Source organism: Cryptosporidium hominis, assembly GCF_000006425.1.
Source record: "Cryptosporidium hominis TU502 chromosome 3 CHRO013176, whole genome shotgun sequence".
Classification (NCBI taxonomy): domain Eukaryota; phylum Apicomplexa; class Conoidasida; order Eucoccidiorida; family Cryptosporidiidae; genus Cryptosporidium; species Cryptosporidium hominis.
In genome coordinates, this window is record NW_667341.1 from 1,479 (window position 1) to 17,340 (window position 15,862).

General features: G+C 28.4%; 10 protein-coding genes across 10 annotated transcripts; 2 read left to right on the top strand and 8 right to left on the bottom strand.

Annotated features, from left to right (window-relative positions):
- Nucleotides 1-338: 338 nt before the first annotated feature.
- Chro.30457 (membrane nuclease, lipoprotein) lies at nucleotides 339-3,005 on the bottom strand. Its single annotated transcript, XM_661901.1, has 1 exon — nucleotides 339-3,005. One exon carries the CDS (start codon nucleotides 3,003-3,005, stop codon nucleotides 339-341), a length of 2,667 nt encoding a protein of 888 aa, XP_666993.1.
- Nucleotides 3,006-3,260: 255 nt separating this feature from the next.
- Nucleotides 3,261-4,268, bottom strand: Chro.30456 (mitotic cyclin-CYC2). Its single annotated transcript, XM_661902.1, has 1 exon — nucleotides 3,261-4,268. The coding sequence occupies one exon, from the start codon at nucleotides 4,266-4,268 to the stop codon at nucleotides 3,261-3,263; it is 1,008 nt and encodes a 335-aa protein (XP_666994.1).
- Nucleotides 4,269-4,793: 525 nt separating this feature from the next.
- Chro.30455 (hypothetical protein) lies at nucleotides 4,794-5,429 on the bottom strand. The annotated part of the gene is made up of 1 exon (XM_661903.1): nucleotides 4,794-5,429. One exon carries the CDS (start codon nucleotides 5,427-5,429, stop codon nucleotides 4,794-4,796), a length of 636 nt encoding a protein of 211 aa, XP_666995.1.
- Nucleotides 5,430-6,162: 733 nt separating this feature from the next.
- Nucleotides 6,163-6,912, bottom strand: Chro.30454 (Grina-prov protein). The annotated part of the gene is made up of 1 exon (XM_661904.1): nucleotides 6,163-6,912. The coding sequence occupies one exon, from the start codon at nucleotides 6,910-6,912 to the stop codon at nucleotides 6,163-6,165; it is 750 nt and encodes a 249-aa protein (XP_666996.1).
- A 1,430-nt stretch (nucleotides 6,913-8,342) lies between these two features.
- On the top strand, nucleotides 8,343-9,032 carry Chro.30453 (CG10306-PA). The annotated part of the gene is made up of 1 exon (XM_661905.1): nucleotides 8,343-9,032. One exon carries the CDS (start codon nucleotides 8,343-8,345, stop codon nucleotides 9,030-9,032), a length of 690 nt encoding a protein of 229 aa, XP_666997.1.
- A 488-nt stretch (nucleotides 9,033-9,520) lies between these two features.
- On the top strand, nucleotides 9,521-10,258 carry Chro.30452 (calcyclin-binding protein). Its single annotated transcript, XM_661906.1, has 1 exon — nucleotides 9,521-10,258. The coding sequence occupies one exon, from the start codon at nucleotides 9,521-9,523 to the stop codon at nucleotides 10,256-10,258; it is 738 nt and encodes a 245-aa protein (XP_666998.1).
- Nucleotides 10,259-10,456: 198 nt separating this feature from the next.
- On the bottom strand, nucleotides 10,457-10,816 carry Chro.30451 (hypothetical protein). The annotated part of the gene is made up of 1 exon (XM_661907.1): nucleotides 10,457-10,816. The coding sequence occupies one exon, from the start codon at nucleotides 10,814-10,816 to the stop codon at nucleotides 10,457-10,459; it is 360 nt and encodes a 119-aa protein (XP_666999.1).
- A 239-nt stretch (nucleotides 10,817-11,055) lies between these two features.
- Nucleotides 11,056-12,597, bottom strand: Chro.30450 (hypothetical protein). The annotated part of the gene is made up of 1 exon (XM_661908.1): nucleotides 11,056-12,597. The coding sequence occupies one exon, from the start codon at nucleotides 12,595-12,597 to the stop codon at nucleotides 11,056-11,058; it is 1,542 nt and encodes a 513-aa protein (XP_667000.1).
- On the bottom strand, nucleotides 12,598-14,958 carry Chro.30449 (hypothetical protein). The annotated part of the gene is made up of 1 exon (XM_661909.1): nucleotides 12,598-14,958. The coding sequence occupies one exon, from the start codon at nucleotides 14,956-14,958 to the stop codon at nucleotides 12,598-12,600; it is 2,361 nt and encodes a 786-aa protein (XP_667001.1).
- A 329-nt stretch (nucleotides 14,959-15,287) lies between these two features.
- Nucleotides 15,288-15,827, bottom strand: Chro.30448 (hypothetical protein). The annotated part of the gene is made up of 1 exon (XM_661910.1): nucleotides 15,288-15,827. One exon carries the CDS (start codon nucleotides 15,825-15,827, stop codon nucleotides 15,288-15,290), a length of 540 nt encoding a protein of 179 aa, XP_667002.1.
- Between the last annotated feature and the right edge of the window lie 35 nt (nucleotides 15,828-15,862).

The window sequence follows — 15,862 nt, forward strand, 5'->3', positions numbered from 1 at the left end:
AATACTGATGATTAAGCAATATTTGACGAGAATTCTGTTGGATTTCTCTTAAAAAAAAACATTTTTGAGTCTGAAGGTTAGAATCAGTATCAAGCCATCCCCTTGGATCCAAACAAACACTACTAAGTTCTATCTCAGATTCCTGATGTTCAGCAGATATAGCCTCAGAAACTTGTTCAAGTAATTTAGCTTTAGTGAAGTGATGATTGCTCTTCTTTAAAATTTGCATATAGGTTTTTGGAAAAACCAAAGACCAAAAATCTGATCTACAATGGTCTAAATCATCAATTCTAACAAAGCTTGAAATATTGAACGAATAAGAAAAAACCTTTCCATCATCAAAATAAAGAATTACAATGGGGGAAATCAGCATTATCCTTGCATGGATAAGACTTATGGTTTGAATATAAATCAACTCTAACAAGTTTATGATTATTTAAAAATGACCAGTCTGCATCTAAGACCCAATTAATACTAAAACCAGAAGATACATAATTAGTTGATGCTTTAGGTATAAAAGATTCATAATCATTTAATGAGCCATGGATTTGGAAAATTTTGATATTACCATTAATTGTAACCAGTAGAATCATATCAAGGGATTCACTCAATACAACTTTTAATACAAAAGGCAAAGAGATTCCTCCAATTAAAATAGATCCAGTATTAAAATTTAAAAAATCCAAATTAGAGCTTGGAATAGAATTTTTCTTCTCTAAAATATCGGAATATATGATCAATAAAACATCTTTAATACGAATCATGTGAGTTACTATATGATTAATACTTATAGGTTTATACCATAACATTTCCTTTGAAATATTTGAGATTTGATTTTCTTGTAAAGTTTCCTGTCTCATACAAATGATTTCAGTTGAAGAAGACCTATTTCTATTAATATTTTCAATAATTTGTCTGTTATCAGCAAAAATGACCATTTTATACTTTTTTTGATGAATTAAAATATTTGCTTCAATTGCTAATCTAGGTGGAATAATAATACTGTCCATCCATTCTTTAATGAATTGATTATTTTGATAATCAGAAATATTTTGATGAATTTGAACTTGATTTCCTCCTTTCATAGAATTATTAGCATTTTCTTGTTCACAACTCCTTTCAAATTCTTCATTTTGAGATAATTTCCTTATAGATTTACTTTCATCACTTCTGGTTTGATCTTTTAAAGTTTCTTTAATTTCATTTGAATTATTTTCCTTAGTTTCCTGACTTCTTTTTGCAGATTTCTTAGTTGTATGTTCAAGACTTTGATTAGAAGTTTTATTTAGATTTTTTTCTTCTTGCATATTAGAACTAATGCTAGAGTTTACTCCATTCATGCTAGTTTCATTTTTACTGTCAGATTTATTACTATATATTTCTGTAAGGTTCAAAGGTTGTATTCTCCTAATCTTTGTACCTTTACTACTTATAACTGCTTCTTGTGTTCGTTCTTGATGCTCTCTTATTTCATTTGCTGTGATTACAGGTAAAGAAACATGTTTTGAGAATAAGCTGGGTTCTTCTGCTGATGATTCTATGCCCATTTTTTGTAAAATAGGCTTTTCAGGTGTAAATTCAAAGTTCCAATAGTTCCAACTTGAATAGTAAAACTCATGAGAGTTTTTTGAAGAATTTTTTGCAAGTGAAAATTCTTCCAATTCAAAAGATACTAGAGTTAATTTGTTGTCATCTGATCCTATCAAAACTGTATTATTTAAATTATTGAATGAAATATCTGTAACACTGGCCTGCTCATCCATAAAATTAGTTAAAACCAAAAAACATTCAATAGACTTAATCTTAGATTTGGAATTTAAGTCATATATAACCTTCCAAAAGCTTAAAGAACCATCCTGAGAACTTTGAGCACATAAGGAAAATATCTCGTCCTTTTCTTTAATAACAGTTTGCGAAAATTGAAATAATCTTACTCTTCTTTGGTGACCCCGTAATCTATATGCATCTGGAAGCTCGAGCTTACCTTTAATACTTGTTTTTCCTTCATTATGTAAATTCCAAATATCAGATTTAATATCTTCCATTTGTTTCTCTCCTTGATAATTTACAAGTTTACAAAGCTCTTCCCAACCGAATGGCTTGATATCTGAAATATCTCTAAATGGATAGAGACAGGAAAAATATGATGTTCCAACTTCTCCATATGGACAACCAAGCAAACATGTTAATGGATCAAAAACAGGTCTTCTAATGAATGTTAATATACAAGGGGAATTAATTATTAATCGTTCTTCTTCCAGTAAAAATGATAACGAAATACAATTACGTTTTGATAAAGTATCTTTCCCATATTCTTTATTATATCCTACATTAAAAACGAGTAATCGACGGCTACTCATTTGGGATGCCAAAAAGAATCCTCGGGTATCTGAAGAAAGCCCACTTACATGCCCAATGTCTGGATGATAATTTGGAATATTTTGATTACGCGTACTTGTGGCAACAATATCTCTAATAAATAAATTGCATGACTGACATCTTTCTTCCATATTATAAACAATTAAATGTCCAGAAATGGTTCCATTTACTAATACCTTCGACCCTTTAAGCCAACAGATATCTGCACATTCATTCACATCACTACTTGAAAATGTCGTATATACTGTCCAATTCTCAAATACTTCATTTGAATCTGTATCTTTTTCCTCAACTCCAAATCCAACAGAATTTAAATTTTTTGGAGTTCCTGAACAGGTTCCAGCTTCTTTATAATATATTGCGATTTGTTCCATATCTACAATCGCAAGATACTTACCATCTTGACTCCATCTGCACATCTTAATTAAAGCGCATGTTGAACTTTCAATAAATGCTAGTTTTTTGTGGTTTCCATTATATTCAAATGACCAAATATAAACACCCTTTTCTCCACAAATAGCAACTCTTTCTTTATCCCATCTTTCAGTGATTGGATGGGGTTGGAAAGATACTGAAAGTATTCCATCTCCTGGTGCTTCAATTTCTTTAATTTTTTCTACTTTCATCTATATACACTCAAAATCAAAACTTTAGAGATTCTTGTTAATGTGGATTTGATACTTCATTATTATTATTTTTATTAATTAAATTTAATTATTTTTATTAATTTGAATAAATTAAAATTACATAGTTTCCGCCAACATTTTAGATGATTGCCACTTTTTATAGTTACCAGTTTATGCGAATATAGTAATTATGATAAATGAGGATAATAATCGAAACAATTTAACACATTTCTTTACATTAACTTTTTGTAATATTCAAGTTCTTAAACTTGAAATTTTCTTATATAAGTTTGTATATGCATTTCTCCACTTACTTGTTAAATCTTTCAAGTATATAAATGGTATTTCTTCTTCTGGATTAACCCCAATAATAGAATTCTCAAATCCTTCTTTAATTTTTACCTCTAGAAAGAATTGTTCTTTAATTATACCTAATAAGCTTTTAATACATATTCGAATTTCCTTTGTGATATTATTAATTTTTGAAAATCTTTTTAATGAATACTTTAAATCTTTTAATATGGACAAATTGTTTCTTTCTGACTCATCTTTTTCAAATAGCAGGCATAGAAGTAGTAAAATTGATGTTGAAAGTACTTTTGGACGATAAAATATCATTGCTTGGTGAAGTAAAGATAATTCTGATATATACAAAGCACTTGAATAGAAATATTTTGGTAGCTTTTTTTTATTTACTCCTTTCAAAATTCCATATTCAAAAAATGAATCCAAATAGTCAATAAGTGTAGTATTATCTGCTATTTTGAACTGCAAAGTATTTAGTATTTCAACTTCCATGTTTATCATGTCTTTAGGGTTGAATTCAGAATTACTCATTATACAGTAATCTAATAGAACTGCTGGGTTCATATCTTCGTACTTGGATGCAATGTGAAGACAGGTTGCTCCAACTAATTGAAGATTGTCACAGTTTATCAATCCGTGTTTATTGTTTAGTCTGATAAATCTATCAAATAAAGTTATCCCAATATGGATAGTTGCAGGCCTGAATTGAAACTTTCTATGTACCCCTATAAGCCAATCCAGTACAATTACTCTGCAAATGTTGTTCAGTCCATTCTCAATCAACTTTTTATTATAATTATTCTTTTCTTCTTGAAGTGTAGTTACATTTTTTATTTCAAATTCATTTACGAAATCCGAATTTCTAGTATCTTGTTTATTTAATTGTTTATAATACATTCCATTCTCATATGATTCATAGTAATTACTGGCTATTTCTTTTGCACTCCTTTTTACCATAGTAAATAATAAAGATTTTTTTCTTATTTCACTTTTTCCAATGTATTTCCAATAATTTTTACAGAATTTATTTTTATTTTGTTTTATATTTTTTACAAAATTCTAGTATTTGAACACTTTCTTTAATTATACAAAAAACAATATCTCACACCAAATCTCAAACCAATTCTCCTTAAAATTCCACCATTAATTCCAAATAAATTCTTCCACTTACTCTTTAATCTGTGACATGCAAATTTTTTATTATTATTTTCAATATCATAATTTGCCGCATGAATTATGCACGGTATTAGTAATATATTACAAAACCGGTATGGTAATTATGATTAGTAATTTGTCCACATGCAAAAAAAAAAAATAATAGTGACAAAAATAATTAAGAAATTGGTAAAAAGACAGATAAATGGAAAAAAGTATAAAATTTAGGATAAATTAAAATATTTTTTTTTTTACCAGATTTATTTTATAACTTAAATTAAAATTTGAATTAAAAAACCTTTCTTAACTTTAAGTAACAGTTTCACTTTATTGGTGGTTTTCGTTTTGCAAGACAATCGGAACGGTAACATATCCAGGAGGAGGAGTTGGAGGCGGTCCTTCTGGTATTAATGATGGATCATGAACAGTTAAAGAAATTGTTCCTTGGGTAATATTTGAGTTGTTTGGAGGACAATTTGGCGGTGGTATATTAATTGGCTGAGCAGAGCAATTAGGTGCGAAGTTTTGTGGTGGGATTACTGGGGGGGCAAATGGAGGAGCATTGGTAAAAACTGGCTGTTGGATTTGAGGTGGATAGTTTACAGGATGACCCATTTGATTAAACATTTGAGGTGGAGGTAGCCCAACAGGTGGAGGTGGTCCAACAGGCGGTGGAACAATAGGCGGAGGTGGACCTACAGGTGGAGGATGGTTAAACTGCATTTGTCCCCTTGGGGGGCCAACATTAACTGGAAATCCATTCTGGAAATTGGAATTTGGCTGTCGGTTAATTTGAGCATTTTGGTTCCTAAACATCATCCTTTCTCTTAAAGTTTGCAAATACCTGGTCAGCTTCTTCGTCTCTGCCATTCTGAATTGCCTTTCAATTCTTTCTCGGGTTTTAGTTCTTTCCCTTTCTCTGAAGTATATAATTAGAAATGCAATTACAATACAAACTAGCATACATGATAAGACGGATATAGTAATGATTGCCCATAACGGTATTTCGTTGTTCTACATTAAAAATAAGTTAATAATTTTTAACAATAAAGGCAATTGTTAATTTGCATTAAACATTAGTTACATTAATGATCTTTAAGACAAGATCTCAAATGGGAACAAATATTTCCCCCCCATAATGTAACTCATTTTAATGAAAAAAAGGTAAAACTTACAGTTTCAACAAAGTTTGTTTCTGTATCTGCACCACTGAGAGTGGGAAGATCATTATTCATATCAGAATCAGCCATTTATCATTTTATTTCTATAAACAACAAAAATATTAATTAGCTACTTAAAATTAAAAGTAGCAACACTCAAATACAAAACAAAATTTTCTTGCTTTATTTGGGTCCTCTGAAAGTCACCAATAATTTCCTAGAAAACTGTTTTTTTTTTTTTAAATTAATAACTTCTTAATGATGATATTGGAGTAATTATAATAATCCCATAAGGACAATAAAAAAAACAAAAATAAGCAAATTGGCGGGAACACACAACGTACATTTTGGCGCGTTTGAACGATTTTGTTTTGAATTCATAATTCAGGTTTAAAGTATCGAAGAAAGCAAACAAATATAACAAAAAAAAAAAAAAATAATAATAATTAGTAGAGTTAAATAAGTTCAATCCCAATAAAATCACAGGTAGCTTGTTACATATATTCCCACAATAATATTCTGAAAATTTTAGAAATTTAGTTTCTTTCGAAGACTGCTAGAATAAACCTCAAAGTATATATGAAAATGTCAATAATATAAGAGTGAATCAATAAGGCTGCCAGAACATAATCGTCCTCGTAAATCATTTGCTTTCCATTACCAATAATGCTTTGTGTTGCTTGCACAAGTGCGAATGAAAAGAAAAATATTGCGATCGGTGATATAATTAACTCGATAATTCTGACAGTTGGGAAGAACATATAAATGGTGGAGAATACTGCAAATGCAATAGTTCCGTAAAATATGAATGCTTGATATGATGTAAAGTCGTACTTTGTTTGGAACGAGAAAATCGTTAATGAGATAACAATGATTGAAGTAAAAGCAAGCGCCATTAGCAAATATTTTGCATTAATAAGTAGTGCTAATAGTGAGAGAAGCACTCCTTCTGAAATTGTAATTATACAGAAAAATGCCATCTTACTTGAATGATTTTGCAATAAATTTGAATAGTTATACAAGAAGAAGAACAACAAAGATGAAATTAATGCAAATGCAAAAGCAGTCATTTTAATAACTGATAAGTTTCTGAGCATGAATAATTTCAATGATGGAACATTTAAGACCATTAATGATAAAGCCAAATCAAACAAAACTTGTAGAGCTACAAGCATGTACACACGACGAATGAAGCCATGTCTTACACTTTTAGAAAAAGATTCAAACTCTTGGCTTTCCAAATCTATGTCCTCATTGCGACAGCTATGTATATTAGTTGAAGCCATTGCGGATCTTTGTAATTAACCTGAAAGCAAATTCCCAGCTGTAAATAGTAATTCAGTAATATATATTACTTGGAAAATATGTACTTCGTAAATGCTTTATAATTATGAACTATATATATATATGTTTATATATATTTATATTTTTTTTTATCTGGTAATTTGGGGTAAATTGTAATATTTAATCTTGTATATTTGACTAACTTTCATAATATCTACCGCCTGCCCGCAAACTTTATGTAGCCTCTAATTATTTCATATAGGCGGGAAATATTAGCCATTTAGGATAAGTTTATTTAAAAAAAAACACACGCACACAATATATATTATTATGTATTAATATTAATAACTTAGCTAGCGTTAGTCTAATTGAGTTGGGGAATACTGTTATCCAGCTAATATTGCTTATAGTTTAAAATATATATTTAATATACAAGTATTTAATTATGGATAGAGTTTTTTTATTTCTTTTAGAAAAAAGGCAACAATTTTCTTATACTATATTAATTATTTTATTGGATGAATATGATTTAGAAAAATTTTCAGATTCATTATATTAACCTTCTAGCTTTTTCCAACTAGGTTCTCTAAAACTATATCTTGAAATATTTTATACGAAGGCTAGTAGCGTTACTTGCATACTATCGATCATAATATCTAATTATTAATCAGTGTTTTTTTTTAGAAAACCTTCCTTATTTTTTTATGAACCATTCTGCTTCATACATTTCTGTTAAACTAAAAAGCATGATTAAATACCTTCTCAGATTTTTAGTTAAAGAGAAAATAATGTTTTTATAGGGTAGCAATAAAAAGCAACTAAGTGGGCGTTACTAATTGACAGTATCAACACATTCAAAATTAATTTAGAAGTTAAAAAAATAAGAATGTATACTAAATAAACAAAAAATTGTAATATTCCTTATACAAACTATTATTAGAACAAGTGTTTAATTATTACTTGTTGATAAATCGTCTTTTTAATAATTTTTATGTTATTTTAATTCAAATTTCTAATAATTAATTGGCGCCCACAAAAACACAACATAAATTGACAAATAAATTATTAATTAATAAAAAGAGATTAATAATTACAATTAATTATTTAAAGTCAAATTAGGCGTATTAAATAGGTCTTATTGCAACTTGTTAATTTTTCAAATGTTTGATAGTTATAGTATTAAAAAGTAATATAAATAATTATTTAAAGAAATTGATAATTACTTCCAAAGGATAAAATTCACTTTTTAAAAAATAGAAATTTGTCAAATTTTTATAATCTGTCCAAATTTATATTTTTTAGAGGACTAGTTGTGGAAGATACTCAGGTATAAAATTTCGGTTTTTGTTTGAATCTGGGAATAATACAAATTTATAAAAAGTCAACTATTGATCAAGACGAGGAGTTGATCTTAAATCTATTTTTACTTAAAATGACACAAGTTGATCAGAAAATTACGAGTTTACTTAACTCAGCATCTAGATATGATGTCTCAAATTTGGATATATTCGAGAATTGCGTGAGAGACCAGATTAATAAAGGTCAATATAGTATTTTAAATAATTTAGTTGTTTTACTACAATATTCAATTTACCCTAAAAGAACCAATCTAGAAATTGTACAGGATATTTTATTGCTCTCAATAATAAGGGGTCCATTGTCATCTGACTTTCTATCATGCACTTATCAAATTCCATTGTCAGTTCAAAATGACCCAAATATAAAGCAAATTATACAACTTAATGATTTATTAACTAGTTGTAGATATGCAAATATGTGGAACTTATTAAAAACGAATGATCAACTCAGAAGCAAAGTTGAGAAGATACAAGGATTTTACGATTCTATTCGTGACATTATTATCTATTCAGTTAATTGTTCTCACAGTTGCATTAGCACTGCTGTTTTAAGCGAGTTACTTGATTTCCCCAAAGATTCTACTGAGCTTAAGAATATCATTGAAAAGAATAAATGGATTTTAGATAGTGCTTGCGAAATTATTAGAATCCCATTACCAGAAAACCCAATTGAAAACGTTGACTCTAATGCAAATAAAAACAAATCATTGGGATCCAATGAAGTTATTTTCAAAAATTATTTGAATTTACTTAGCAATAACTGATTAATTCAATAGAGAATTTTGCAATTATTATAGTCAATTTTGCTTTATATTATCACTTTTGGCTTTAAAATTAGTTTCATTATTCAGAAACTTTAAACCCTTTCTTTAATTATTAAATCTTATTTTTACGATTTTGTTCGCAGTTTACTATTTAAGTATTTTCGATATTCTTGCCTAAAGTCTCTAAATGGTAGCAAATTACACATTTGTTTGTTTTACTATGGTTATCTTGCATTATCACAAACCATTTAATCAATATTTGATCAAATAATATTTTCTCACATTACATATTCACTCCTTGCATGATTTTTTAAAAATTTTTTACTCAAATATTAATTGGCGCCAAAATAGTTTACGTCTCACGAAAATATGTAAATATTGTTACAAGTCAAAAGGAAAACAAGTGATTAAAAAATAGTCAAATTCTAATAAAAAGCTCGTGTTGTTATTCTAAAAAGAGTAAATTTCTTAAAGTGTAAATTCAAAGGATGAGCAATCTAAGTATAATACAAGGCGACTTAAATGAATTGAAAGCATTGAAAACACAATGCAAAAGAGATGGAGTTAAAATGATTTTAAGTAATCAGATCAGATTGTTAGAGGAGAAACAAAGAAATATGTGTATTTCTGATGCAGGAAGAAAGAATTTGGAATATAATCAATTGAATGTTAATAACGTACCTGAAAGCATTTCAAAGAAACAAAGTGAAAACCTTCCACTAGAAGCTTATACTTCTATAACAAAATATAGCTGGGATCAATCTGATAAAAGTGTTAAAATATATATTGATTTAGTTGGAGTTCAAGAGAAACCTGATTGCATCGAAATAAAATTTGGGAAAGACAATGTTGAAATGTATGTCAAAAATTTGGATAACAAATTCTACTCTTTTACTGTCAAATTACATGATACTATTTCTCCCGAAGAGTGTTCTCACAAAGTTAAAAAAGATATGATTGTTATCACTCTTAAAAAAGCTAATAATTCAAGTAAATGGCCAAGACTATCTTATAAAGATAGCCCTCTCAAGAAGACTTCTGCCACCTCTGATCCAAGTTCAGGCATGGGTAACTTTGGTGATATGGGTGGAGCTGGAATGAAAGATCCTATGGCCGGAATTCAAGACCTTATGAAAAAAATGTATGAAGAAGGAGATGATGAGATGAAGAGAACTATTGCTAAGGCTTGGACTGAAGCACAGAGTAAGAATTTGAAAATGCCTTAATTACAAGTCTAATTAATTTTGTCAATTCAAACATTTATCAAAGTTATTCAAATTCAAATTTTGTTATTATTACTACTAATCACTCACATTAGTTACTTAGTGAGAATATCTTTATGAATTGATAACTTGTTCATTTCATTACAACCACTAAAACTACAATTTTACATTTATATATTAATCATAATATTACTTTAATTTCTACCCTTGTTTCATTGATACCAATAAGTAATTATGTAAATCTGACCAGTCCTTGAATCTTAGTCTCATATCACCATTTTGATTCTTCTCATTCTTTTCCACTTTGTTTGTATTGCTACATGAAATTTCTTGCCTTATATTTTCTTTCTTTTTCTCGTCCAAATCAAGCTTTTTTGTTTCTTTATATTTTTCAGTAATTAAATTTTCTTCATTCTTAACTTTAATATTTGAGCTGAGTTGAGAAACTCTATTTTTTCCTGATAACTTATTTATTGGAATCCCATTCCAAATTAGAATTTGTTTCTCAAGCCAACTATTAATTTTCTCTTTTTCTGAAATGTTTGATTCTTTTTCTTTCATTTATTGTTTCTTTTACAACAAAAAATACATGAAAAGTTTGTCAACCTATTGTTATTATTTATCCTGGGTATTTTCAGATCTGCATTTTTGTGTGCAATTTCTCCCTCCCCCAAAATTAATTTAAAATGGAGACATAACGGGACCTGTATCAACTTAGAGACAAATAACAGGAATTAATTAAAGATTTACATGGAAAATTAAAAACATAGATATATGTTAATATTAGTATAAAATGAGATTCATACTAAATCACTGGATAAAATAGGAATACTAAGATACGAATTTTTGTTAAATAAAGTATTTTCTTGAATATTTCTCACAATTTGACAGAATTGTTCTTTTTCAAGTTTAATTTGGTGTTCATTAGACTTAATGATGTCACCAGTATCTAAATTATAGGAGATTTTGATAGAATTATATATAATAGATCTTTTATTATATAGTTGAGCTTGTGACTCAATATGTTCAAATAAACAGCCAATAAAGACCTGAGTCTTTAGTTTAATAACATTCTTTTTAATAATATATATAGAAATGGCGTCTTTATTTTTCATATCCCCCATTTCGTTTGAATTTATAATATATAACTTTGAGTATTGTTTTAAGTACTTTTCAATATAATGTATTGCTAGAGAAGTAATGGAATAGTTTGCAAAAAGAGTTGAGACAACTTTTTGATTAGAGATAAGATTAAGTAGAACTTTTGATTTCCAAAAATTGATGTGATTATCTCGATAATTTTTCCAACCGAGTTTATCACCACAGTTTTGACAAAATAATGAATAGAGAACTTTTTTTCCAGAATAGTAAATATTGTTGATATCATTAATAAAAAAAGTCTCTAAAGTTTGGTCTAGATTTGAATCACTCTCTCTCTGAAAAAGTAGATGATCAAGTGAAGCGTTATTTGTATGAATAGAAATATGATAGTTTCCTAAGCATATCCAATTTGGTCTTGCTCCAAAATCATGATGGCAATAAGTTGTAGAATTTGATGAAAGTACAGGATGACAGTTATCACATGTAAGCATTTCTGAACCATGAATAAACATTTCACTTGGAAGTGGAGCAGTTACCCAATTTTCACAGTATTCTGAAAGCAAAAAACCACATTTTTTACAGTTTAGATTTAATTTATTTGTTAAATTTTCGTGATCATCAGGCTTTTTGATTAATAGATGATTTAATAGTGATGTTTCAAGATCTAGACAAATAGACTCATCTTTTTCAATAAAAGTTAATTCATTTGGCTGGTCCCAGCTTTGATCAGTAACTAAAGTAGATAAGGTAAGTAGAGAAAGTTTATTTTTCAAACTTAAAACAATTCTTGAAAACAAGATGGGAGTAGCCTCTTGAGTTTTAATTTCAGATCCAGTGGAGATTTTACTTGAAATATTATCATGGTAATAACTAACAGATAAAACATCTTGTACTTGAAGACGATTTGGAAGTTTTAAAAAAATTTTAAAATTTGAAAATGATAATTGCTTCTCTAAATTAAACTGATTATTATTTGAAATTATTATGTCTTCCATAGATTTACCAAACTTAGAATTCGAATTTTGTTTATCTAAAGCTCCCTTTACCTCTAACCATAATTTGCCATTATTAAATATTATACTTGTTTCTAAACATTTATCTTTGGAATCAAGTGTATTAAAAGAATCCATATAAGAGCCAAATTGTATAGATAAATCTTTATCCAGATAAAGATAAACTACAACCCTATCAGCATGTTCATTTAACTCAAAAATTCCATAGTTATTCATTATTTTTGGCATTTACAAATTTGTCAGATTTTGCATTGCGCGCGCAAAGTCCTTTCTGGGTGAGTGAGCTTGGTTAAATTTATTATGTTGATTTTTAATAAGCTTGATTTGCCTTTTAATATCTCTAACTATAGCTAGCAATTTAATAGCTGTGATAATATTTTCAGGAGTCTTTGATGTATCAGATGGGTGAATTTTTTCATCTACCCCACACGATAAATTCAATGTTTTTGCTAAATAGTTCGAATCTTCAGGTTTAACTTTTGCGTGTTCGTCATAATCTTTGTAATAATTATTTAATTCCAAGAAATTAATTTCTTGATTTGGCGCCTCAATTTTTTTATCAGATAGTTTTATTTCAAATGATCGAGCATCAAGATTGTTAATATATGTTTTGTTAAAATTTCTATTATTTTGATTGATTTCTTTGTTTAAGTATGAGTTATCGAGGTTAGATTTTTTAGTATCTAATGAAATATCAAATGAGAAGATACTTGGTTGAATTTTTATCTCAGTAGGAGAGTATTTATGTGACATTGGTATATTGTAATCATTTTCAGTATCATTTTTGTAGTCAAAGTTATTAATAAAGTCTTGTTTATTTTCATATTCAGATTCTGAACCAAATTCACATTCTAGATCTGTTTGAAGGTTTATATCTAGTTCTAAATTAAGATCAAGGTTCAGATCAAAGCTGGAATCGAATTCCTTATTATTTAAGTCAATATTACTAATTTTCTTTAATATATTTGAATGTTCTTTATTAGTATTCAAAGAAAGCTTGCATTCTCTAAGTTCTTGCTCAATTTCTTTAATTACACCTATTTTTAGGTCTTTGTTGTATAATAAACCATTTTCATTTACATCATTAATAGCGTTGGTAATACCAATAGTAGTAGTAGTAGCAGTAGTAGAAGTGGTGCTATTGTTGTTAATGCTACTTATTATACTGTTGTCTCTGAGATGGAAGCTGCTATTTTTGTTATAGTTTTCTCCCATATTAACAACATAGTTAATATTTTGAGAGCTTTTATCATTGCTTTTCATAATATTCTCAATTTTCATTCTCCATTTCTTTTCACTACTTAAACTTAACCCATTAATCTCTTTTTGATCTTCAGTAAGTGTTGCTTCCTTACTTTCCTTCATCATTACTGGAGTTTTATCTGTAAGTCTCAAAGTATCACTGTTCTCAAGTAAGTAGTTTTCTGTTTTTATTTCAACAGGTTCATTCTCAATATTAATGCACTGTTCTTCAAGATTGTATTCAGGTTCAGGCTCAAGCTCGAGTTCAGGTTCAGGTTCAAGTTCAGGTTCAGGTTCAGGTTCAGGTTCAGGTTCAGGCTCAAATTCAAGTTCAAGTTCAGGCTCAGGTTTGAACTCAGATTCAGATTCAGGCTCAGGCTCAGGCTCAGGCTCAATTTCAAGTTCAGGCTCAGGTTTAGGTTCAAGTTCAAGTTCAAGCTCAGGTTCAGGCTCGAGTTCAGGCTCGAGTTCAGGCTCGAGTTCAGGCTCGAGTTCAGACTCAAATTTGGGTTTTATTTCAAATTCAGGGTCCAAAAAATAAGTTGCATCTAATGCTGAATCCACATTATTACCATTCAGATTCTCCATACTCACATTATTAGATTCGAAAGAATAGTCCAGATTCAAATCTAGAAATTCTCTGCTTTGGAGGTCAGCGTCGAATTGGTCAAAAGCTAATGCATTAGACAATGTTTTAAGACTCTTTTCATATATATTTTCAAAGTAAAAATTTAAAGGATTTGAAGCCATATTAGAACTTCTACTTGTAGTTTGTTCTTCCATTGTATTTGTTTTTGATGCCTGAATAGTGTCTAAAATTTGTAAGCATTCTTCTAATTCTTGATCTTTTTCTTCAGTTAATTCATCATTATATTCCTCATTTATATTTTCGTTCTTATTAATAACATTAATTTCATCTGAATAAGAAATTTCGTCCATATCTTTGTTACTAATTTGATCATATTTATCAATATTCTTTATGGCCAGTACATTTTCATCAAATTCTGTAACTTTGTTATTATCCAAATCATCTTTATATTTCTTAGGTTCCTCACATTCTAATATACTCTCAATATTGTTGCATGCATTAAACTGCACTTTAGAACCATCTATTATTTTGGATTTTGAAATAAAGTCTTGAATATAAGATCCAATTTTGGTTATTTCCACATCCGTTTTTTCATTAAATCTAATATTATTTATTCCTAACATAGGAACACCCGTAGAGTTGTAAGATAATAGTTTTGATAATTTACTACCGTAATCTTGGTCATTTTCAATTATATATGAGAGGGAATTTTCAGTTTGGAGATTATTCAAACTTTCCAATACTTTGGAACCACTCATTTTCCTTAATTTGATTTAGAAATTCTAATTTCAGTTACTGAAGATCCATTTTTTCTTTATAGAATTAATAGTTAACAGTTTATTAATATTTTGGTGCTATTTTGAGCCCCCTCAATACGTATTTATTTAATTACACAGTTTTTTTTTTAAATTTTAATTAAATTAAAATTTAAACCCCACAAATTCGTAAAATAAAAAGAATAATAATTTAGAATATTTAATTCAAATTTAAAAAAAGTGTAATTAGAAATAATAAATTTATATAAATTAAATAGTATGAAATCAAATATATCTTGGAGCAAAAATAAGTAGGAGAATATTATAGTGAACTAAAATTTATGAACATTCCAAAGTCCATCATTTAAATAATGAACATTTTCAATACATACTCCTTTATTTATTTGTCTAATCTCATCAGTACTCATAGTTGTTATGCCAATAGCACATGCATTTTGGCATCCTTCTCCAACAATTTTTACAACCTGTTTTTGTTCAACTTGTTCCATTCTTCCTCCTGGTGAAGTTAAACCTGGACACATTATATTAGACCCTTTTAATACATGTTTAATTGCACCCTTATCAACTTGCATAGTAGGCATCATATCGGGATATTTATGAAGAAGACGTAAAGTTGGAAACCATGGACCATCTCTTTGTTGAAAGAATAATGGAATAGAATCTAAAACAATAAATTGAAAATGTCCAGAACATTTAGATAAAATAATATTTTCTTTTTTTGGTAAAATATCATCAATAACTTGCTCCAATAAAGGATATAAAGCAAGAATATTAGCTTTAATTGATCTTTGTACAGATGATTTTACCTGATTCTGAGATGATATATTTTCAGTTGAAAATTTCTTAAGCATTTTAAAAATTCCCTACTTTACTCATTAAACCACTC